Source organism: Pristiophorus japonicus, chromosome 4 (assembly GCF_044704955.1).
Source record: "Pristiophorus japonicus isolate sPriJap1 chromosome 4, sPriJap1.hap1, whole genome shotgun sequence".
Lineage (NCBI taxonomy): Eukaryota > Metazoa > Chordata > Chondrichthyes > Pristiophoridae > Pristiophorus > Pristiophorus japonicus.
Window position 1 is genome coordinate 285,760,319 of NC_091980.1, and position 26,068 is coordinate 285,786,386.

The window sequence follows — 26,068 nt, forward strand, 5'->3', positions numbered from 1 at the left end:
AGAGAAAGAAAGAGCGCGCGCGGGTGGGGAAGAGAGAGCGTGCTGTGGGGGGTGGTGCAGTGGGGGTGTGTGCGCATAGTATAGCCTGTGGAGGAGCAGTGAATGACAGACCGCAACTTCAGGATTCCCGCATTATGCTGCGCATGCGCTAAATCCTGAGATTATGAAGGCGAACTCTGCTAGTTCGATGATATCAGAGCTGCAAATTCCGGGTCATTGTTTTTCCTGACCAAGCTAACAGTACTCATGCTGTTGGGAGGGACATGTGCTTTGAAACAAACATGTTCTGTTTCTACAACATCTGCCACAAAGAATATAATCTGAAGAGAAAATCGGCTTTGAAAAAGCCATTTTTCGAGCTATCTTCCACATATCACAAAAATAGTTACATTGGATTGTGAAGTGCATGATGAGGATGAAGATTTAACAATTCTAGTGTGCACCCTTTTTAAGTTTATTTTCAAGCAAATGGCAAGGTTGAGGTGGTGGGTAAGGTTCATGCATCCTGATTTGTATGGAACCACAGATGGATAAATTGAACCCTTCACCAGTGGGAGCTCTAACCAAATTGTGTTCAATTTGGACCATGGCGGGACTTTATTTGTAGCCTTTGTGAACTTGATGTACATTTTTTGTTATAGTTGTGTATAAAAATCACAAGCTTCCCAAAACAAATCCTTTTCATAGAATTAGTAAGTGATCTATATTTCAGACATGTAACTTCAGGAGTTCATCACAGAGCTGCTTATAACAGATGGTCTATTTCAGATGTGGTCAAGTGTTTTTAAAAAGTCTGGTCCAGTGAATAAAATGTCGATAGTCTAAGGGTTAAATTGGAATTTCCAGTGTTCGATATACCACTTAAATAATGTGTATATACTTTCTGCATGTTGTATGTAGATGGATATTCTGTTGCACGAAGGAAACTTTGTTACATGACCACACTTGTTACAAAATGCTCTCGGGATCCTAATGACTCCTATCCAAATTTGTTTAATTTATAATTGTTTTCTTTTGATAGATTGACATTCTAGAATACATCCATGACCATGAGTATGTGCATGGGGACATCAAAGCTTCCAATCTTCTCCTCAGCTACAACAATCCTAATGAGGTTCTGTTTATTTTAACATATTTAGTACAATCGTGAATTACTTGTAGTAAAGAGGAGAAAAGAAAAATGATATGCAGCATTTTCTCTCTCTCGTTCTACCCACACAGGTTCCAACGTTAAAAGTAACTGTTTTCTAACTGATGATCAAATTATTTCATGTTTAAAAGTGAAGGCTAGTCTGTTGATATATGACTCCAGCCAGACTTTTCCCACTGATCCCAATTGACTTCAGTTTCCCTAAATGTCCTTAGTGCCACATGCAGTGGAGCTCCCTTGATGTCAAGGGAAGTTGCTCTTCCATCGCCTACTTTACAGTCACTCACGTCCTCGGGACGTCCAAAAGTGCTTCACAGCCAATGGCCTTCTGAAGTACAAAGGGGTTAAATAAATGCAAGCTCTTTCTTTATTACCTCATCAAATGACAATTTAATGGGCCCAAGTTTCCACAGAATAAAAAACGGGCACCCCTCCGAGCTGGGCGCCCGTTTTTCGCGCCTAAAACGGCGCCAGAAAAAAAACGCGCTATTCTCGAGCGCTTTGCAGCTCCTTGTCTGTTTGGCGCGGTGCCCAGGGGGGCGGAGCCTACACTCGCGCCGATTTTGTAAGTGGGAGGGGGCGGGTACTATTTAAATTAGTTTTTTTCCTGCCGGCAACGCTGCGCGTGCGTGTTGGAGCGTTCGCGCACGCGCAGTGTGAAGGAAACGGTGGCCATTTTTGTAGTTCTTTGTAGCTGTTTAATTTTTGAACATTTTTAAATAAAAGCACATTGCCATCAGCACAGAGGCTACCCTTCTCACTGTCTCTTTCCCCTCCCCACCCTCCACGGCAACAAACGGCGGTTTCCTCCCCCTCCCTCCCCTCCACGGCAACAAACGGCGGTTTCCTCCCCCTCCCTCCCCTCCACGGCAACAAACGGCGGTTTCCTCCCCCTCCCTCCCCTCCACGGCAACAAACGGCGGTTTCCTCCCCCTCCCTCCCCTCCACGGCAACAAACGGCGGTTTCCTCCCCCTCCCTCCCCTCCACGGCAACAAACGGCGGTTTCCTCCCCCTCCCTCCCCTCCACGGCAACAAACGGCGGTTTCCTCCCCCTCCCTCCCCTCCACAACAAACGGCGGTTTCCTCCCCCTCCCTCCCCTCCACGGCAACAAACGGCGGTTTCCTCCCCCTCCCTCCCCTCCACGGCAACAAACGGCGGTTTCCTCCCCCTCCCTCCCCTCCGCGGCGGCAACAAACCGCTGTCTCCTTCCCCTCCCTCCCCTCCACGGCAACAAACGGCGGTTTCCTCCCCCTCCCTCCCCTCCGCGGCAGCAACAAACCGCTGTCTCCTTCCCCTCCCTCCCCTCCACGGCAACAAATGGCGGTTTCCTCCCTCTCCCTCCCCTCCGCGGCGGCAACAAGCCGCTGTCTCCTTCCCCTCCCTCCCCTCCGCGGCAACAAACGGCGGTTTCCTCCCGCGGGAACGAACGATGGCTGAAGCACTTTCACACAGGTAGGAAGATGGTTTATTTAATCTTTGCTTATAAATGTTTATTCAGGTTGGATTTATTTGTATAATATTTGTAGAAGTATAAATAAGGATTGATTGTAGAATTTAATGACTTCCCTTCCCCCACCCCGCTCCCCCCCCCACCTTGTTTTGGACGCCTAATTTGTAACTTGCGCCTGATTTTTTAATGTGTAGAACAGGTTTTTTCAGTTCTACAAAAATCTTCACTTGCTCCATTCTACTTTAGTTTGGAGTACGTTTTCACTGTGGAAACTTTGAAATCAGGCGTCAGTGGTCGTTCTACCTCACTAGAACTGCAGAAAAAAAAATGTGGAGAATTGCGATTTCTAAGATAGTCCATTCTCCACCAGTTGCTCCTAAAAATCAGGTGCAAATCATGTGGAAACTTGGGCCCAATAATTGGTTCTCCTGTGATTCAGTAGAGTGCTGGTTAAATTTTGCTTCTGAAAGAGTTATTGACTGGGGCCTTTAGGGAGTCTTCATTTGGATTTGGTTGATCCTTAGGAAATTGTGATCATCTTTGGGAGTCCTTTATATTAGGGTGGAGGAGGAACTGCCTTCATGTACTTGGCACTTAATATTTTTGGCTGATTCTTTGATCTAAGTACAAGCAGAGTATGAGAAGTCCTCTCCAGAAGTACTAGATCACTACAAAAAAGTTTTAAAAAATTAAATATGTGGACAGGAGAATGCATCCCAGGGCATGGGTGGCTACATCCGAGCTCACTGGGTAAAATTCATCCTCCCGAAGAATGAGTTGATGCAGTGTATCATAATGGTAGCATAGACTTGGATTTCTCAAGCACCACTCGGGCATTGTAATTCACTATGCATTTCAAGTTTTTTTTTAATGGATTTAGGCTTCACTTTTGCAAGAGTAATTTTCTTTCATAACAGGTTGAGGAAATGCCAGAGCTTCAGAAGTGTTGAGAAAATCAGAAAAACACTAGTGTTTTCTTTCGCCCTCTCTCTTTTCTCCCACATGGTCCGATTCTGATATGTTCACGTTCTGCCCCAGAGGCAAACTGAAGTTAGAGCACACATGCTTCCTGTGTGTTAAAGTGCTGAGGGAATAAAAGCAACTGGGGGTTAGTAAAAAGTGAATATTTTGTCCGAATGATGATAGTCAATCGCTTCCTTCTACACCATTGAATTGATAAGAACATAAGAATTAAGAACAGGAGTAGGCCATCTAGCCCCTCGAGCCTGCTCCGCCATTCAATAAGATCATGGCTGATCTGGTCGTGGACTCAGCTCCACTCACCCGCCCTCTCCCCGTAACCCTTAATTCCCTTATTGCTTAAAAATCTATCTATCTTTGACTTGAAAACATTCAATGAGCTAGCCTCAACTGCTTCCTTGGGGAGAGAATTCCACAGATTCACAACCCTCTGGGAGAAGAAATTCTTTCTCAACTCGGTTTTAAATTGGCTCCTCCGTATTTTGAGGCTGTGCCCCCTAGTTCTAGTCTCCCCCACCAATGGAAACAACCTCTCTGCCTCTATCTTGTCTATCCCTTTCATGATATTAAATGTTTCTATAAGATCACCCCTCATCCTTCTGAACTCCAAGGAGTAAAGACCCAGTCTACTCAATCTATCATCATAAGTTAACCCCCTCATTTCTCGAATCAGCCTAGTGAATCGTCTCTGTACCCGTTCCAAAGCTAGTATATCCTTCCTTAAGTAAGGTGACCAAAACTGCACGCAGTACTCCAGGTGCGGCCTTACCAATACCTTATACAGTTACAGCAACACCTCCCTGCTTTTGTACTCCATCCCTTTCGCAATGAAGGCCAACATTCCATTTGCCTTCCTGATTACCTGCTGCACCTGCAAACTAACCTTGACCCCCAGGTCCCTCTGCACCACAGCATGTTGTAATTTCTCCCTATTCAAATAATATTCCCTTTTACTTTTTTTTTTCCCCCAAGGTGGATGACCTCACACTTTCTGACATTGTATTCCATCTGCCAAACCTTAGCCCATTCGCTTAACCTATCCAAATCTCCTTGTAGCCTCTCTGAGTCCTCTACACAACCTGCTTTCCCACTAATCTTAGTGTCATCTGCAAATTTTGTTGCACTGCACTCTGTCCCCTCCTCTAGGTCATCTATGTATATTGTAAACAGTTGTGGTCCCAGCACTGATCCCTGTGGCACACCACTAACTACTGATTTCCAACCGGAAAAGGACCCATTTATCCCGACTCTCTGCTTTCTGTTCGCCAGCCAATTCTCTATCCATGCTAATACGTTTCCTCTGACTCCGCGTACCTTTATCTTCTGCAGTAACCTTTTGTGTGGCACCTTATCGAATGCCTTTTGGAAATCTAAATACACCACATCCAGCGGTACACCTCTATCCACCATGCTCGTTATATCCTCAAAGAATTCCAGTAAATTAGTTACACATGATTTCCCTTTCATGAATCCATGCTGCGTCTGCTTGATTGCACTATTCCTATCCAGATGTCCCGCTATTTCTTCCTTAATGATAGTTTCAAGCATTTTCCCCACTACAGATGTTAAACTAACCGGCCTATAGTTACCTGCCTTTTGATCTATCTTAATAGATGCTAATCTGGTTTAAGTTCCTCAGAAATTAAATTTATTGGTTCAGCAAACTCCTAACTACCTTTGGGAAATTTGTTATTAATGTTCAGTTATCCACTGATCTAGTTTGACTCGGTAAAGCTCCGATCATAGTTTGAGTTAGTTAACTCTGAACTTTTTTACACAACGAGTGGTTAAGATCTGGAATGCAAAGGTGGTGGAGGCAGACTCGATCACTGCTTTCAAAAGGGAGTTGGATAAGTACCTGAAAGAAAACATTTGCAGGACTATGGGGAAAGGGTGCTCTTGCAGAGAGCCAGCATGGGCTCGACGGGCCAAATGTCCTCCTTCCGTGCTGAAACTGAGTTAACTAACAAAATGGTCAATCGCAAGTCATATGGAGTTAGCAATCTTTTTTGATCAGAACTTAATGTGGAGTTGTGGTATATATGAAGCCAAGATGTATCTCTTGAATTTTATGTACATGGTCATTTACAATTTTGCCAATTGAAGTTGTATGGATTTGTAATACAGCTAGATTTTCTGGTGCAGCACCTATACTGATTTTGTTTGTACTTTTACATTTCGCAGGTGTATTTAGTTGATTATGGCCTTGCATATAGATACTGTCCAGAAGGAGTACACAAAGAATACAAGGAAGATCCAAAACGTTGTCATGATGGGACCCTTGAGTTTACAAGTACTGATGCACATATGGGAGCAGGTATGTGTGAACAAGCTTTATGTATATTTAATCATTTTCATAGAATCATAGAATGGTTACAGCACGGAAGAAGGCCATTCGGCTCGTTGAGCTGTGCAGGCTCTCGCAAGAGCACCTCAGTTTGTCCCACTCTCCCTCCCTTTCTGCACAAGATAAGAGCTCATGAGTTGGGGGTGATATATTAGTATGGATAGAGGATTGGCTAACAGACAACAGTCGGGATAAATGGGTAATTTTCCAGTTCGCAAACGGTGACTAGTGGGGTGCCATAGGGATCGGTGCTGGGGCCTCAACTATTTACAATTTATATTAATGACTTGGATGAAGGGACCGAGTGTAATGTAGCCAAGTTTGCTGCTGATACAAAGATGGGTGGGAAAGCAAGTTGTGAGGAGGACACAAATAATCTGCAATGGGATATAGGCAGGTTAAGTGAATGGACAAATATTTGGCAGATGGAGTATAATGTGGGAAAGTGTGAGGTTATCCACTTTGGCAGGTGAAATAAAAAAGCAAATTATTATAGGTGCAACATCCGGAATCCTTGGGGCTGAGACCGTGCCGGGTTTTGGGTTTTTCCGGATTTCGGACAAGAAAGTCAGTAGTCTGAAATCCGGAATCGGTGCCAGGTTTTGAGCAGTGAGGTCCGAAATCAGGCACGAATTCGGTTGAGGATTCCGGATTTCGGTCTATTGATTTTCTTGTCTGAAATCCGGAATCCTTGACTGAATCCATGCCAAAATTTCGGGTTTTGCCGGATTTTGGACATTGCAGCTCGCCGCCCGCCGATTCCCACAGCCCCCTGGCGCTGCACTTTTTACCGGTAAGTAGCCTCCTTATTCCTCCTACCAAACTGAGCCACCCCACTGTTGGCCACCTCAAAAATGTCCGGTTTCCGGACAATAATTCCGGATGACTCCATCTGGGTTGCGCAAAATGTTCGGTTTTTGGAGTTCCAGATTAGATGCGATGCACCTGTATTTGAAATGGAGAGAGATTGCAAAATGCTAAAGTACAGGGGGACCTGGGGATTCTTGTGCATAAAACACAAAAAGTTAGTATGCAGATACAGCAAGTAATCAGGAAGGCAAATGTAATGTTGACCTTTATTGCAAGGGGATATAGTATAAAAGCAGAGAAGTCCTGCTACAACTGTACAGGGTATTGGTGAGGCCACACCTAGAGTACTGCATACAGTTTTGGCCTCTTTATTTAAGGAGGGATATACTTGCATTGGAGGCAGTTCAAAGAAGGTTCACTAGGTTGATTCCAGAGATGAAGGGGTTGACTCATGAAGAAAGGTTGAGCAGGTTGGACCTATACTCATTGGAGTTCAGAAGAATAAGAGGTGATCTTATTGAAACATACAAGATACTGAGGGGACTTGACAAGGTAGATGCAGAGAGGATGTTTCCACTCGTGGGGGAATCTAGAACTAGGGGGTATCGTTTCAGAATAAGGGGTCACCCATTTGGAACTGAGATGAAGAGGAATTTCTTCTTTCAGAGGGTCGTAAATCTGTGGAATTCTCTGCCCCAGAGAGCTGTGGAGGTTGGGTCATTGAATATATTTAAGGGGGAGATAGACAGATTTTTGAACGATAAGGGACTGAAGGGTTATGGGGCGTGGAGCTGAGCCCAAAATCAGATCAGCCATGATCTTATTAAATGGCGGAGCAGGCTAGAGGGGCCGAATGGCCTACTCCTGATCCTATTTCTTATGTTCTTTCCCTGTAGCCCTGCAATTTTTTCTTTCAGGTACCTTTGCAACTCCCTTTTGAAAGCAGTGATTGAGTGTGTCTCCACCACCCTTTTTAGGCAGTGAATTCCAGATCCTAACCACTCGCTGTGTAAAAAAAATGTTTTTTCTTATATCGCATTTGGTTCTTTTGCCAGACACCTTAAATCTATGTCCTCTGGTTATCGACCCTTCTGCTAATGGTAACGATTTCTCTCTATCTACTCTATCCAGACCCTTCATGATTTTGAACACCTGTATCAAATCTCTCCATCTTCTCTGCTCTCAGGGGAACAATCCCAGCTTGTCCAGTCTATCCATATGTCTGAAGTCCCTCATCCCTGGAATAATTCTCGTAAATATTTTCTGGACCCTCTCTAAGGCCTTCACATCCTTCCTAAAGAATTGGACACAATACTCCTGTTGAGGCCGAACTAGTGTTTTATAGAGGTTCCTCATAATTTCTATGCTTTTGTACGCAATACCTCTATTTACGAAGCCAAGGATCCCGTAAGCTTTTTAACTGCTTTTTCAACCTGTCCTGCCACCTTCAACGATTTGTGCACATATACCCCCAGGTCTCTCTGTTCATGCACCCCTTTAGGATTGTACCTTTTAGTTTATATTTCCTCTCTCCATTCTTTCTACTAAAATCTATCAATTCGCACTTTTCTGTATTAAATTTCATCTGCCCCGTGTCTACCCTTTCCACTAGCCTGTTGTATGTCCTCTTGAAGTCTATCACTATCCTCCTCATTGTTCGCTATACTTCCAAGTTTTGTGTCATCTGCAAATTTTGAAATTGTGCCCTGTACACCAACATCCAAGTCATTAATATAGATCAAGAAAAGCAGTGGTCCTAGTACCAACCCCTGGGGAATACCACTATACCTTCCTCCAGTTTGACAAAACAACTGTTCACCACTAAACACACTATCCTGTCAATTAGCCAATTTTGTATCCATGCTGTCACTCTCCCTTTTATTCCATGGGTATTAGCAGTTTACAGACTACCATGGAGTGTGCAATCACTGTTATAGATGCTGCAGGCATGTTATCACGCCAGGAGTCTGTTGCAAGCTCTTGCATTTGATCAAAGCTCAAGCTGGTGCATTCAGGCTTTGGGGTTTCAAAGCCGTCGAAAGGCTGGGGGATGCATGCGTCGCTGATCTCCTGCAGTCTGCTGTCACACAGATTAGTGGGAGTGTTGAGCTCCAGCCCCAGTGGACTGGAAGTGGTGCTATGGGATTGACGCATGTTGCTCCTTCTCAAGATGACACACACACCTGTTCCCTCACCACCCCATCAACCAATGTCCACCATGGTGCCAGAAAGCCAGTTGCACCAGACTGTCCCAACAGCTGGAGTCTGCAACCAGGCCATCTCAAGCTTGAGCTACTAGAGGTCACTGACCATGAGAGAATCAAGGGCCCTCATGAGTATCAGCAGCCTCCCACCACCCATGCTGAAACCACTGGGGGAGCACCTCATAGTGGTAAAATAGGCAAGAAGTCACTTCAGTGTTGAGGAATGTGTTTGCGTGTGTACAATCATCCCTTCTCTTCCTTCTTTCTCTCATGTCTCTTCTCCCCCCCTGTCCAAGGACATGGACTTTGATCTCCATTGCACTGTTCAGAACATAATGGACTTGTCGAGGGGAGGACATTTGGCAGGACTCTTTGCTGCATCAGCATTAATGAATGCTTAATAGTAGTTCCACCTTTCTTAATGCAGTAGAGGTGTGGCCAAGAAAGAGGGATGAATAACCTGAACTAAAGAAAAGTATGCAAAAGACAGCATTTTCTTCAATTGAGATCAATATGAACATTTCTCATCTGCATCTATGTTATGGATTACACCTTCTCCATTGATTAGTTTAAATGAGAGCACATGTCTTTCCTCTGTGTTCTCGAGGACACGCAGGTGCAGTACCCAACAGAAGGGTGAGTTTTGTGATGGGTTCAATTTTGTAATTTGTTCTTCATCACTGGGGACTATGATCAAAAGATTTCTGATTAGTCTCCTGACTTGATTCCCATATTTTCTTGTTGGTTGATATTTGCCCTAATGGTGATGAGACGAATAAAAAAAATGGGCCAAGTTTCCTATTTCTGATCGTTATTCAGCAAAGTCTTTGCTAGAATTGTGTTGATGTGAGAACAGAATGGCATCAACTGTGATGCCCCTCTGCGGTCAACCAGCATGCAGACATTCATTGGTGTGTATAGGAAGAATAGCCAATTGGGCAATGTACCAGGAGTAGGCTGGTCCTTGTGAAACTGTATGAAGTTGATGTCTTCAGGAGAAGAGAAGGGGCAAGATTTGATGGGGGGGGGGGAAAGTAAATGGAATACATTTATGAAATTTGTAGGTGAAGTGCTGGTACATTCACATTTTTTAAAGCACGTGAATTGGGTTATCATTTATTCATATCTCTCCTTTTTCTTCAGTACAATACATAATTTAAATATTTGCATGTAAGGCACTGCCCTCCACAGTTGTGAATCCCAGTTCCATTCTTAAAGGTTGGGTCGGAAAAAGTAGCCATAAGCCAATTTGATGATCTGGTCTTTAAGGTTTTAAATCAGAAATTAAGGGATCAAATTTGAATACACTAAATGATGCATTCCATGACAACCTTGAAAGCGTTTGTCAAGCTGTTGAGGTCTGTATCTAATTTATCTGACATTTTGATGAATTATTTGGTCCTATTGCAAAGCCAGACCAGAAAGTAGGGCATCTCTTTATTTAGTTGGACAAACTAGGGAAAAGATTGTCTATTTTCTTTGTCTTGAGCATCTCATCTTGCTGAATTATTTTTCATTATATTGGCAAATTTCTTTGGGTTCATAAGGGACTCTGGCTGCTTTTGGAACCGTGTCTAGCTGTGAACATGAGAAAAAGTGTTAGGAAAAAGTCCCAACTGTAACATCCTGTTAATCCTAAAATTGGCTGCAATCTGTTCTCTGGTTTTGGCTTGTTCTGGTCTGGACAGGACTGGATTTTTGGCTGCTTCTCCTGGACAAGACAGGATTTTTAATGTCCACATTGCTCATTATACACAAGCTTTAGATCCATTAAAGATGGTGGGGGCTATTGTTTTGGCTGGGTTTGTTTTATATTTAATTATCTGTTCCATTCAAATTCACTACTTCAATCCTGATTTCTAAAAATTACTAATATGACAAATATATTCCTATCAATTTAAAGTAAAGCAGAATACTGTTGTAATTTTGCTTTTGGTACTTAAAAAAAAAAAGCAACTATTTGCATAGGAAAAATTAAACTAAGCTGCAGTTAATTTGTGGAATTGGGTAAATTGCCAATATCATGTTGGGAATGCTAAATGTAACAAATTGATAATGTTTTGTTATAGAATTGCGTATATACTACGACTGAATAGGAAATATTAAAATTGATTGCTTGGATCAGGTGTGCATTTATCTAGAGCCGACTAGTAGAATAATTTGTAATGTGCAGTGTGAATTGCACAGTGAGAGTAAATGACACTTTAATGAATATAGTCAGCTGTTGGAATGACCTTGCACCAGAGGCTGAGTGACCCTTAACTAACTTGTCATTTATCTCTGGATAATCTCATTCACATGACATTCTGCTTATTAATAATTGGCCTATCGCTACAGCTTGGTAGCAGTCTTTAACATTATCATGCAAGGTTTGATTCTAGTCATTAGTGAGCAAGTTAACTAAACACTTTATCACATTAAACTATAACCTTTATTTTATACTGAACAGACACAAATTACCCATGTCTTTATATGGACTGGAAAATTACTCTTTCGGCCACTTTAACCCTGTGGCATTGTGTCCTGTGGATAATGTAGCATTATTTTCATGCAACTTGTGTGTTTTGTAAAATATATTACTTTATATTCCAAAATATATATTTCAAAATATATTCCAAATCCTTAACTATATTATAAACTTAGTGTTGGACAGTGCTATTTTTCTTTTATAAATTCAACTATTCTAACCGTATTCAGTTCTTCTGTTCGTTTAGAAGTGCCACTGCATTCTTCCAAAGAGTTAAAGCTGCTATATCTGCATTCAGTGATCTACTGATTAATTTAAAGGACAATTTCATATTTTCAAATTGACCAATGGCCTTTTAAGTATTGAGGCTGATTAAAAAGCACCATAGAAGACTATAATAGAAATTTAAATCACTTTTAGGAGAAAAATGATGGGGATGAAATTGATTTCAGTCATTCAGATTATTTCTAAAATAGGCTTCAATAAAGAACTGAGCAGTGACACAACTTTAAAGAACCACGTACCTTTCTTTTGAGCTTTCCATTAGATTGGTTTCATAGCAACCAAGAGACAGCTCTAGAAGTGGTTGAACTCCTACCAGCTAATTATCTTGGACTGAGGATTTTTACCCAAGGTGTTACTGGATATTAAATTTAGTACAGGATCAAATAGTCATTCAATAAACTGCAAAATGGCTGCCACTAATAATTGTTCATTTCTGCAATGCCTTCCATAGTAGTACATCTGAGCACCCTTACTAAACAGGTCTGTGGGCTCCAGAGGAAAACCTGTACTTTGTGAATGCTACATTTTCAGTCAATTTGCCAGGACATGTCTGTTTTAAAGACGGTCAAGTTGGTTCTTGAAAATAGCAAGTAGTTAATAATTAGTTGTGTTTGTGAGTAGTTACTGTATGCTTCATCTTTAGGTTATTCTGGCTGTAGAAGAAAGAAAGATTTGTATTTATATAGCACCTTTCACGACATCAGGACGTCCCAAAGTTCTTTACAGCCAATCGAATACTTTTGAAGTGTAGTCGCTGTTGTAATGTAGGAAATGCGGCAACCAGTTTGCGCACAGCAAGGTTCCACAAACAGCAATGTGATAATGACCAGATAATCTGTTTTTGTGATGCTGATTGAGGGTTAAATATTGACCAGGATACAGGGGATAACCTGCTAAATCCCCTGGATCTGATGGCCTACATTTTAGGGTTTTGAAAGAAATGGCGATAGAATAGTGGATGGATTGATTGTCATCTTCCAAAGTTTCACAAATTCTAGAACGATTCCTGCAGATTGGAAGGTAGCAAATGTAACCCCATTATTTAAGAAAGGAGGGAGAGAGAAAACGGGGAACTGCAGACCAGTTAGCCTGATATCAGTAGTAGGGAAAATGCTGGAATATATTTAAGGACGTGGTAACAGGGCATTTAGAAAAGAATAATAAGATTGGCCAGAGTCATCACGGATTTATGAAAGGGAAATAATGTTTGACAAATCTGTTAGTTTTTTGAGGTTATAACTAGCAGAATAGATGAGGGGTAACCAGTGGATGCGGTGTATTTGGATTTTCAGAAGGCATTTGATAAGGTGCCACACAAGAGGTTATTGAACAAAATTAGGGTCATGGGATTGGGGGTAATATACTAGCATGGATTGAGTATTGGTTAACGGACAGAAAACAAACGGGTAATTTTTGGGCTGGTAGGCTGTAACTAGTGGGGTACCGCAAGGATCAGAACTTTTCACAATGCAGGTACAATGTCCGGAATCCTCCAGACTGAGTGCCGGATTTTGGGTTTTTCCAGATTTCAGACAAGAAATTCAACAGTCAGAAATCCGGAAACCTCGACCAAATCCGTACCGGATTTCGGGTTTTGCCGGAATTCGGATCTCACTGGTCCTCCGCTCACCGATACTCGTCTCCCGTGGCCCTCCCGGTGCTGCACTTTTTACCTGTTACCTCGTCTCTCGCTGCCCGATGTTGCCATCTTGGCCGCCTCAAAATGTCCAGTTTTCGGAGAATAATTCTGGATTCCAGACGACTCCCATTTTGGCTGCCTCAATGTCTGGTTTTCGGAGAATAATTCCGAATGACTCCATCCACGATGCGCAAAATGTCCGGGTTCGGACAATTCCGGTTTTCGGCGTTCCGGATTCCGGACGTTGTACCTGTATATATCCATGATTTGGATGGGGGGACCAAATGTAATATATCCAAGTTTGCTGATGATACAAAGCTAGGTGGGAATGTAAGTTGTGAGGAGGATGCAAAGAGGCTTCATAAGGATATAGACAGGATAAGTGAGTGGGCAAGAACAAGGCAAATGGAATATAATGTGGAGAAATGTGAAGTTGCCACTTTTTGGTAGGGAAAATAGAAAAGCAGTGTATTTTTTAAATAGTGAGAAATTGGGAAATGTTGGTGTTCAGAGGGACCTGGGTGTCCTTGTACACGAATCACTGAAAGTTAACATACAGGTACAGCAAGCAATTAAGAAAACAAATGGAATGTTGGCCTTTATTACAAGAGGATTTGAGTATAAAAGATGTCTTATTGCAATTGTATAGGGTCTTGGTGAGACCATACCTGGAGTATTGTGTACAATTTTGGTCTCCATAGAAACATAGAAATCTACAGTGTAGAAAGAGGCCATTTCGGCCTATCGTGTCCGGCCGAAAAAGAGCCACTCAGCCCTCGGTCAGCAGCCCTGAAGGTTACATATAAACCAATGAACAATGGCGGAAAAGTAAAGAGCATCCTGGTCAGCCAGTCCGCGCCACACAACTGCGACACCCCATGCATCACAACATTTTACACTCTACCCCAACCGGAGCCATGCGATCTCCCGGGAAAGGCAAAAACCAGATTAAAAACCCAGGCCAATTGGGGGGGGGGAAATCTGGAAAAATTACTCTCTGACCCATCCAGGCAATCGAAACTAGTCCAGGAGATCACCATCGTATCTGCGCCAGCCAACAAGAGGCTATCCAGTCTAATCCCACTTACCAGCTCTAGGTCTATAACCCTGCAGGTTACGGCACTTCAAGTGCCCATCCAAGCGCCTTTTAAATGTGGTGAGGGTTTCTGCCTCCCACCCTTCAGGCAGCGAGTTCCAGACCTCCACAACCCTCTGCATGAAGAAGCTTCCCCTCAAATCCCCACTGAACTTTCCACCAACCGCCTTAAAACTATGCCCCTTTGTAATTGACCCTTCCACTAAGGGAAATAGGCCCTTTCTATCCACTATATCCAGGCCCCACAAAATTTTAAAAACCTTAATGAGGTCTCCTCTCAGCCGTCTCCTGTTCCAAAGAAGGATATACTTGCCATAGAGGGAGTGCAATGAAGGTTCACCAGACTGATTCATAGGATGGAGGGATTGTCCTATGATTAGATTAGGCCTAAATTCTCGAGAGTTTAGAAGAATGAGAGGTGATCTCATCGAAACATACAAAATTCTTACAGGTCTTGACAGGGTAGATGCAGATAGGATGTTTCCCCAGGCTGGGAGCCTAGAACCAGGGGTCACAGTCTCAGAATAAGGGGTCGCCTATTTAGGACTGAGATGAGGAGAAATTTCTTCACCCACAGGGTTGTGAATCTTTGGAATTCTCTACCCCAGAGGGCTGTCAACTTAATTGTTGAGTATATTCAAGATCGAGATCGATAAATTTTACGATATTAAGGCAATCTAGGGCTATTGGGAGAGTGCAGGCAAGTGGAGTTGAGGTAGAAGACCAGCCATGATCTCATTGAAAGGCAGAGCAGGCTTTCTGGGCCAAATGGCCTATTCCTGCTCCTATTTCTTATGTTCTTGTATCGCCCCTGCTCTTCGAAATAGTGTCATGGGATCTCACTTGTCCACCTGAGCGAGCAAACGGGGCCTCGGTTTAACGTCTCATCCAAAAGACGGATAACCAATAATTTAAAACACACACTTTTATAAAATGTAATTTTTTTTGTTTGAAATCATTTTTGTAGTAATCCAGTACTTCAGTACTTGGAAGACATTTATTTCAGAATCTCTGTGTATAGAACCAATTTAAGGTGCTATTATATTGTACTCTGGGTTCCAGAAAAGCAGTTTAAAAGTGCTGCTGCTCGTAATTTAAGCTTCCTTACATGTAAACAATGCTAATACCATTTCGGGTGATTTCCTACTAAATTAAATAAGATTTGCATCTTTGTTATTCACTGAAGAGATGTTGATTTTTTTTTATATATGAATTGAAAATCCTAATACTTCAATTATAACATGTTTTTTTTAATAAAAATTTTGAACATTTTTTACCATCCTTCAGCTGCTTCCAGACGTGGTGACCTGGAAATCTTGGGATATTGCATGTTACAGTGGCTCAGTGGGCGACTGCCCTGGGAGGACAATCTAAACAATGCCAACTATGTCAGAGATGAAAAGCTCAAGTAAGAATCTGGATAGATGCCACCTTGGACTTAATTATGCAGTTCCCTGTCTTTTTCTTTCAGATGCTGATAGACCTGTTCTCTTCTTTCTCCATTCCTTACTTTAAGTAAATTGGCTTACATAAATTAAGCTACCTGATCCATTGTTACTATTGGTTTAGACACCTGGAGAACTCCCATATTCCTTTTCGAATAGTGCAATAGGATATTTTACATCCACCTAAGAGAGCAATCGGGATGTTTTAACCTATCCGAATGATGGCACCCTCAGTACTGTTAGAAGCATAGAAATTTACAGCGCAGAAAGAGGCCACACCGGCTGACAAAGAGCCGCAAAGCCCTTGGTCAGCAGCCCTAAAGATTACATATAAACCTATGAACAATGACGGAAAGGCAAAGAGCACCCAGCCCAACCAGTCTGCCTCGCACAACTGAAACATTCTACACTCTACCTCAACTGGAGCCATGCGATCTCCTAGGAGAGGCAAAAACCAAGGCCAATTTAGGGAGAAAAAAATCTGGGAAAATTTCTCTCCGACCCATCCAGGCGATCAAAACTAGTCCAGGAGATCACCCTGGCAGTGTCCAATTCCCTGCAGTACATACCATTACATCTGCGGCGTCCAACAAAAGGTCATCCAGTCTAATCCCAATTACCAGCTCTGGGTCCATAACCTTGCAGGTTACGGCACTTTAAGTGCCCATCCAACAATCTCTTAAAAGTGGTGAGGGTTTCTGCATCCACCACTCTTCCAGGCAGCGAGTTCCAGATCCCCACAACCCTCTGTGTAAAGAAGCCCTCCTCCTCCTCCTCCTCAAATCCCCTCTAAACCTTCCACCAACCACCTTAAAACTATGCCCCCTCGTAATAGACCCTTCCACCACTGGAAATAAACCCTTACTATCCACTATGTCCAGGCCCCTCAATATTTTGTACACCTCAATGAGGTCTCCTCTCAACCTCCTCTGTTCCAATGAGAACAAACCCAGCCTATCCAATCTGTCCTCATAACTAAGATTCTCCATTCCAGGCAGCATCCTAGTAAATGTCTTCTGCACCCTCTCTCATGCAATCACGTCCTTCCTATAATACGGTGACCCGAACTGCACGCAGTACTCCAGCTGTGGCTAACCAACGTATTATACAATTTAAGCATAACCTCCCTGCTCTTATATTCTATGCCTCGGCTAATAAAGGCAAGCATTCGATATGCCTTCTTAACCACCTTATTCACCTGGCCTGCTACTTTCAGGGATCTGTGGACAAGCACTCCAAGGTCCCTTTGTTCATCTACATTATTAAGTGGCCTACTGCTTAATGTGTATACTCTTTCCTTATTGGCCCTCCCAAAGTGCCTCACCTCACACTTCTCTGAATTAAATTCCATTTGCCACTGCTCTGCCCACCTGACCAGTAGATTGATATCCTCCTGCAGCCCATGACTTTCCTCTTCATTATCAACCATACAGCCAATTTTAGTGTTGTCTGCAAACTTTTTAATCATACTCCCTATATTCAAATCTAAATCGTTGATATATACCACAAAAAGCAAGGGACCCAGTACTGAGCCCTGCGGAACCCCACTGGAAACATCCTTCCAGTTACAAAAGCATCCATCAATCATTACCCTTTTGCGTCCGATCTCCAAGCAAATTTTGGATCCAACTTGACACTTTGCCCTGGATCCCATGGGCTTTAACCTTCATGATCAGTCTACTATGTAGGACCTTATCAAAAGCCTTGCTAAAGTCCATATACACATATGCACTAGCCTCATTGACCTTCTTGGTTACCTCCTCAAAAAATTCAAAAAGTCAAACACGATCTTCCCTTAACAAATCCGAGCTGACTGTACCTAATTAATCCAAATGTAGATTTATCCTGTCTTTCAGGATTTTTTCCAATAATTTTCCCACCACTGAGGTTAGGCTGACAGCCCTGTAATTACTCGACCTATCCCTTTCTCCCTTCTTAAACAAGGACACTACATGTTCTGAAGTGTTAGCCGAGATTATGTATTCAAGTCTCTGGAGTGATGCTTGAACCCACAACTTACTGATTTTGAGGCAAGAGTACTGCCACTGAGCCAAGGCTGATAAGCGTATAAGAGTAAAGAAGTAATGATTTAATACAAAACATTAGGCCACAGATAGTGTATGCATAATTTTGGTTGCCTAATTAGAAAAGAAACATTTATGGGAACATTGGCTAATTATTTGAAATTGAGAAAGATCCAAAGCTGTAGTGAATGAGTTGGGAAGTGTTCTTGGCTTTGGATTGCTGTAGCAAAGAACCAGCGCAGACACAACAGGCCAAACCACTTCTATAGTTTCTCTTTCTATGTCTCTTCCCCACCTTCAAAATCCTCTTGATACTATGTTTAGCCACTGGCCCCTAATCTGATTTGTATTTCTTTCCCTAGGTTGCCTCCCAACTGTGAAGCTCATTGGGATAGTTTGCTACATTAATGAAGCTATATAAATCTGAGTTGCAATAATTTATTTCATGAACTGGTTGGGATAAATAAAGTGATGGGGAGAGGAGTTCAAATACAGATGGAATTCAAACTTTTTTTTGTTGCAACGGGTGACTTTAAAAGTAAAGGTTTCCCAACTCTAGTGCCTTGAATGTGTAGAGTACCATAATGTTGCATAGCTTTTCAATCTGTAGCGGTTATTGATGAATGACTGTGCAGGTGCTTTTGCTCGGTCATCTTGCTCTTCTTGAACACTGAAGTATTCCCCATTTCTCCCAAAGTCAAGTCTGGCATATTTGTTTATTGGGGTACGAATGACAATCTACAAAGCATTTCAATTCCTGAATTGGTACATTGGACCCAATATTTTTACCATGTAGAAAAGATTGTAGTATGAAAACAAGCTTTAATCTTGCTGAATCTGTTTTCTACTCTAGATACAGAGCAGATCTTCCAAGTTTGATGGCAAAATGCTTTCCTTCCAAAAATAAACCAGGTAGGAAATTCCAAATTCTATATTTTCTGGTTGGTTCAGGCAAGGTGGGGGGTATGATGCGGTGCGTGGGTAGAGAGTTGGTGACTGGCTCAGTTTAATTTTTAGTAAGCAGATATGTAATTCTCAGTAAAGTGTGTTCCAAATCCTACTTACTATTCGATTGAACTTCATTAAATGTAGATAAAGATTTGATGGTTTGAACTAGCAATGCTTATAAGAACTCTGGTGCCGTGTACTCCGATCATGACTTTGTACATTGAATATAATTCTTGTCAACTGGTCTGCTTGAAGGCAACTTTTTGATCTTGATCTTGTAACCATGCTACTGAATTTGTTTTCAGCCGTGTTGACAATTCCCCTGCTCTTGACAGAGGGAAAGACACCAATGATGTTGCCATATGACAATATGGTATCTAGGCAGTTGTGTAAAAATTGGGCATCAGGGCTTTGTCTTAGAGGAATTTTGTTTCAGGGCACTGAAACTAATTGAAGCAATTCTGGATGAGAGCTGATCACTTGGCCTAGGTTGAACATGGGGCCTTCCTAATCTATATGCCTCAGTACTGCACCAGGTGTTGTATTTACGTACTAAGCTCTGAATATTGCTGACCCTTCCTTTTCCATTTTTCTTAAATGACTGCCCTCAATTTGCCATCATAAACTTTAGGGCACTCCATAGTTGGTATTTTCGCATTTGCATTATATGAAATAGCAGTTAAGTTGCAGCAGTCTACAGAAGTGGAAAATTAGTGTATGCATCAATATATGCTATTACTGACAGTTGGTTATACAATACTATTGCTGTTTGGATGTGGATTCGGGTGACTGGTGGATGGGCGGGATTGAGACGGATAACTCTTTAGTTGGCCTCCATCAACAAAAACTGAATTAAAGAAATGAATTGCTCTGATGAAGTTCGTTAAACATTTAACCATTGTTCCAAGGAGACTTAAAAATGTATTTCTTTAATGCAGCTGAGTTGTCAAAATATTTCGAAGATGTGATATCTCTGGCTTACAAAGACAGACCCCACTACCAGAGACTGAGAGACATCCTCAAGCAAGGACTTAAATCCATAGGCTGCACAGATGATGGTGTTTTGGTATTAGGAGCATCTTCCAATGGTGATGCCCCAACAACATCCAAGCAACAGGTACAACTTCTCTTTGTAATGTTCCTGCTCTAGATCTTCACAGTAACTATTGTGTATCTTAAAAACATCAGGGTGCAAAGTGCCATTACATGCTCTGTTTCGTACTCTAAACTGTGCTTCTGCCTGGAATGAGGAAATACAAATATGAAGAATTGGATCTTTTTTGGTCAATGCAGATTATGGGGTGGTATAATAGAAGTGTTTAAAATTATGAAGGAATAAGACTGGGTAGATAGAAGCTGACCGTTTCCAGTAGTTGAGTAGGCCTACATTCCCTAGAGTTTAGAAGATTGAGAGGTGATTTAATTGAAACATATAAAATTCTTAAGGGGCTTGACAGGGTTAATGCTGAGAAGATGTTTCCGCTGGCTGCGGAATCTAGAACACTGGGTCATAATATCCAAAAAAAGGGTTGGCCATTTAGGACTGAGATGAGGAGAAATTTCTTCACTCAAAGGGTTGTGAATCTTTAGAATTCTCTACCCCAGAGAGCTGTGAATGTTCAGTCGTTGTGTATATTCAAGTCAGAGGTCGATACATTTTTGGGAACTAAAGGAATTAAGGGATATGGGGATAGTGCAGGAAGGTGGAGTTGAGTTAGATCAGCCATGATCTTGTTGAATGGTGGAGCAGGCTCGAAGGGCCAAATGGCTTGCTCCTGCTCCTAGTTCCTATGTTCTTGTGTTGGGATGTCAAGAATGAAGGGTCACAGGTACAAGATTAAATGGCAAGAGATTTATAGAGGGCAGGAGAAACTACTTCACAGTAGTTAGTTTCTCCCTCAACCACTATCAACATTCAAGATCAATTTGTAAAGGTTGATGAAGGAAAATGGGATGAAGCGATGTGGGAACAGCATGGATGCACAAATGGGCACTGCTAGTGTCCTCGCTACCTCCTTTTGAACATTTGTAACTGGAGTTTCTTCAATCTATTCTCTTTGGCACAAGCCATTTAGGACCGAGATGAGAAGAAACTTCTTCACTCAGAGTTGTGAGCATATGAAATTCTCTACCACAGAGTTGTTGAGGCCAGTTCGTTAGATATATTCAAAAGGGAGTTAGATGTGATGTGGCCCTTACGGCAAAAGGGATCAAGGGGTATGGAGAGAAAGCAGGAATGGGGTACTGAATTGCTTGATCAGCCATGATTATATTGAATGGTGGTGCAGGCTCGAAGGGCCTAATGGCCTACTCCTGCACCTATTTTCTATGTTTCTATGGAACACGCTCAGATTTTTTTTTAATGGGTGAAACTTCATTATCAAGTTTTTTTTTTTGTTCTAATTTGAGGTACATAAGAACATAAGTACATTTTGCTTCACTGATTAGGTGCCTGATTTGAAACCAACCCTGTTAAAACTAGGGAAAGGTAGGCTGGTGGCACCTAGTTAATTTGCTATTAATTACATTGATGCTCGCAGTACTGGTGGTAAATTGTAGAATAAATAAAAACCCATCAAAGGACTAGTTTTATTTCTGAAGCTCTAAATTAACAATATAGAGGAAATGAGAGCCAAATTGTTCATTGTTTTTTGTGAGGAGTGGAAGCACTTTGCTTCCATTGGCCACTATAAAAAAAAAAAAGTTATCATAATGTTTAAGCAAATAAAGTTGGAGAAGTAAAAACTCTACACAATGGTAAGCAGTGTATCTGTTATCAACAGGTATGTAACTATGAAAAATTTTGAAATAACAGCAGTTTTTAGCTGGTCACTTTTGGTGAAACTACAAATGTGTGTATGGTGTATGAGTACTATATGGTACATTGCTGATGATTTTATTGAATTTATGTATTTTTTAGTGCATACTTAAAAGTGAAAGACTTTTCTGAATTCTGCCTTGGTAAATTGGAAAATTTCAACATTGGTGGAAAATACTGTTATACTTCAGTAAACTTTCTAACCGATATTGAGGGTGGTTAGCCAAATTTGTCTTCTCCCTCAGGTGGATGTAAAAGATTCCATTGGTATTATTTCAAAGAAGAGCAGGGGAGTGTCCAGGTCAATATTTATCCCTCAATCAGTATTTTTGCTGTTGGTGGGAGCTAGCTGCGTGTGAATTGGCTGCTGTGTTTCCTCCATTACAACAGTGACCACACTTCAAAAAGTACTTTATTGTCTGTAAAGCACCTTGGGATGTCCTGGGGTCATGAAAAGCGCTAAATAAATGTGAGTCCTTTTTTAATTCACGCCCAAGTGCAAGAATTTGATGTGCATTCTTTTTTTTAACTTTTCACTCCAATGAATGGTGACATCTTGCAGTAGCAAAAATGTTTTAGCAGGTGGATTTTTTTTTTAAAGGGGGAAGACAGAAGAGCAATCTCAAGCAAAAAAAACCCTCACTGTAGCAAGGCTGTCTCCCATCACAGTTTAGTGCATGGTGGACAATAACAACAGATGCGATTTTTGAAGATATTCTGAAGTTTTTTCTGTCCTATCTGTTCCTTGAGTCTAAACCTCCTGCCTATTCCTTCTATCTCTAACTCAGAAGACCAGTTTTGGTCACTTCCAAATAGAGTCCACTACATCTGTCCTGCTGTGGAAGTGTTGCGTTCTTGGAGAAAGATACAGCTTTATAGACTAGAAGACTCGAAAAAGAGAGAGTAGTCAGGGGCAATGAATCATACCAAATGTTGCACATCTCCAAAAACCATGTGCTTGCTTTTGCAATTTTCCCTATATCTTTGACATTTCCATGACCACTGTTTATTTATTGATCAACTGGTGATTACAGTAGAGTAGTTGCTAAAAAATGATACTTTCCTTGCAATAGTTGGAACTCTCCTGATGTGGAGACTTAGCAATGTGTTTCTCATTTTAATTTTGGCTAGGCCAATATATTGATGTTTAATGTAAAGGAGCAAGTTTCGTTTGCTGGAACATAGGTGAGGAGCAGATTGAAGTATAGCTGATGTGTAGAGTTATTTTTACTGGCTGGATTCAAAAGCCATAAAAGAGGATGCTGCAAATGCTCAGACGATTAGTCCTGAATAAATTGGGTGAAGGTGTGGCCTCACCAAGGCCCTGTACAACTGTAGTAAGACCTCCCTACACCTGTACTCCAATCCTCTTGTTAGGAAGGCCAACATGCCATTTGCCGCCTTCACCGCCTACTGTATCTGCATGCCAACTTTCAATGACTGATGTACCATGACACCCAGGTCTTGTTGCACCTCCCCTTTTACTAATCTGTCACCATTCAGATAATCTGCCTTCCTGTTTTTACCACCAAAGTGGATAACCTCACATTTATCTACATTATACCGCATCTGCCATGTATTTGCCCACTCACCTAACCTGTCCAAGTCACCCTGCAGCCTCTTAGCATCCTCCTCACAGCTCACACTGCCACCCAGCTTAGTGTCATCTGCAAACTTAGGGGTATTACATTTAATTCCTTTGTCTAAATCATTAATGTATATTGTAAATAGCTGGGGTCCCAGCATTGAATCTTGCGGTACCCCACTAGTCACTGTCTGCCATTCTGAAAAGGACCTGTTTATTTCTACTCTTTGCTTCCTGTCTGCCAACCAGTTCTCTACCACGTCAGTACATTACCCCCCCGATACCGTGTGCTTTAATTTTGCACACTAATCTCTTGTGTGGGACCTTGTCAAAAGCCTTTTGAAAGTCTAAATACACCACATCCACTGGCTCCCCCTTGTCCACTCTACGAGTTACATCCTCAAAAAATTCTAGATTTGTCAAGCACAAGTTTAGGAAGGCAGAATGATGGGGAAGTGATGAGTGGCACAGCAGGATGAGGTTGAGTGTGGCTGTGCAGTAATTTTTCGTAATCTACTGAGATCATTGAAATGTTTGCACCACTGCAGCTAGGTCCTCCTGATAACATCCCTGCTTGTGCCTTCCTGTGCAATGTGCAACCAGGCTGTGTCCTAGGGAGGTCTCTTCTGCCCATTGGAAGGGAAGAGACCCTCCCTCTGTGCTGTGACTCCCTCCATAGCATATGGAGGGAGTCATGGGAGAGCCAGGGTGTAGCTGTGCACCTCTGTGCAGTGCTAGTCAGTGTTTGCAGCACCTCAATGCTGTAGAACACTGACAGCACAACTATCACAATTAATTTGCGCATGGTCTCTAAGGAAACCAGCTGATCCGTCATCAAGTGATGTCATCAGACCCGCTTCCTTCAATTGGCCGTGAACCTCACTGGGTGGGCTTAACAAGCCCAATCACTAAAATAATTTCAGAGCAGGCTGTAGCCAGCAGCGAGGTCGGAAGCCACCACCGACCCAATCCTGCCGAGGTAGGGGAAATCACAGCCATAGTATGGGAAAAATGACCCAAGGCACTTCACAGAAGCCGAATCAGACAAATGGAAGCTGAACCAAAGAAGGTGATATTAGAAGGGCTGACTAAAATGCTTGGTGAAAGAAGTGGGTTTTAAGGATAGTTTTCAAGTAGGAGTGGGAGGTGGAGCGGTTTTGAAAGGGAATTCTAGAGCTGCATGGTGGGACAAAGGAATGGAGAATATGCAAGAGGCCACAGTCAGAGGAATGTGAAGTTCTCGGATTGAGGGTGGGGGGATTTATAAGGTAGGAGAGAGTCAGAGATGAGGGGGTGAGGCGAGGTGAGGCCATGAAGGCATTTAAACAGAAGAATAAGAATTATAAATTCAAAGCAGTGGAGGACCGGGAGGCAGTGTAGATCATTGAGGGTACAGGTGATGGGTGAGCAGGACTGGATGCAGGATAGAATATGGACAGCAGTGTTACAGATAAGCTGAAGAATGATAGGCCAACTGGAGCATTGGAATAGGCGGTTTGACAAAGCCATGGATGAGTGTTTCATCATAGGTGGACTGAGGCAAGGGAGCGACCGGCAATGTTACAAAATTAATAAAAATTTTAAAATGATTCATTTAACCCATCCATTTTTCTTGCTGTATATGACTGTTCACTAAGCAAACACAGCAGCCGATTTGTACACAGCAAGGTCCCACAATGAATGACTGACCTGATAATCTGTTTTTGGTAGTGCTTGAGGGAGGAAATGTTGACAAGAATACCCCCTTTTGAAGTGATATTTTTAAGTCCACCTGAGTAGACAGGTCCTCGGTTTATCTTCTCGTGCTCCAACAATACAATATTGAAGGAGTGCTACACTGAAGTGTCAGCCTAGATTATGTGAGAAGCGTGCAGCGGAGTTTCAAATTGCAACCTTCTGACTTGGGCAATTTGAACCAAGCTGACACTTTACTTGAATACATATTAAGCTGTGGACTAGTGGGATAGAAGCACTAACTTTGCACAGATGGTGGGATAAGGCAAGATACAATGGTATTTAAAATATTTTCTACATGGGGCATTATGGGGTCCAACATTTCTTGGCCAGCATATAAAAGTGAAGGTTAGGAAATACATTTACTTGATATGCCCAAAATGGCTGCATGTATACCTATCGAACAGACTGCCCTTCAAAGTAATTTATAGTATGTGAAGTGCTTTTGGAATATTTTAGACACAAAATGCTGTATAATTGCCTTTTTTGGTGTTTGGGAAAAGAATCATCCAAAGTTTCCATTCTGAAAAGCTTTCCAGTGACTCCTATTGAATGCTTTCTGAAAATTCAAATACCGTATATACTCGCGTATCATGCGACTTTTGAAGACCTAAATTGTAACCTAAATTTGGGGGGTCGCATGATACGCGAGATACAAAATTTGCGGGTGTGAAGTGCTGGCCAAGATTAGGCTGTTAAGCAGACCGTATCCACGCTGAATCTCGGCAGGTATCTCCTGGGCTGAATTGCAGCCTCTATTGTCACTTGTACTGTATCTTTGCTGTGGTCAAGAGATCGCCACCCACAACTCCCTCTGAAGTTTGCTGCATTATTAGAGGCTTTAACAATCAAATCTCCATCTATCTCAGCCCATGCTTCTTTTACCCGCAAACACAGTAGAGGCAAATCCGGAGCCTTCATATTCCCTCCCTTCGTAAATGATTTCTCTCCTTCCATCATCCAGTCATTCCATTTCTTTCTTATATTGTCTTTAAATGGCTTATTAATGGATACGTCAAGTGGCTGAACGACGCTAGTCAAGCCAGCTGGAATGATTGCTATATCGGTGTTCGATTCGCGAAC

General features: G+C 42.1%; 1 protein-coding gene across 4 annotated transcripts in view; it reads left to right on the forward strand.

Annotated features, from left to right (window-relative positions):
* vrk1 (VRK serine/threonine kinase 1) overlaps positions 1 to 26,068 on the forward strand; it is a 117,730-nt gene that overhangs the window by 54,735 nt on the left and 36,927 nt on the right. For all 4 annotated transcript variants that reach the window (XM_070877560.1, XM_070877563.1, XM_070877562.1 and 1 more), the window contains 5 exons: positions 1,022 to 1,114; positions 5,768 to 5,900; positions 15,719 to 15,839; positions 18,754 to 18,812; positions 19,787 to 19,965. In XM_070877560.1, the coding sequence (XP_070733661.1) occupies positions 1,022 to 1,114; positions 5,768 to 5,900; positions 15,719 to 15,839; positions 18,754 to 18,812; positions 19,787 to 19,965 (585 nt within the window). The remainder of the gene's footprint in view (positions 1 to 1,021; positions 1,115 to 5,767; positions 5,901 to 15,718; positions 15,840 to 18,753; positions 18,813 to 19,786; positions 19,966 to 26,068) is intronic.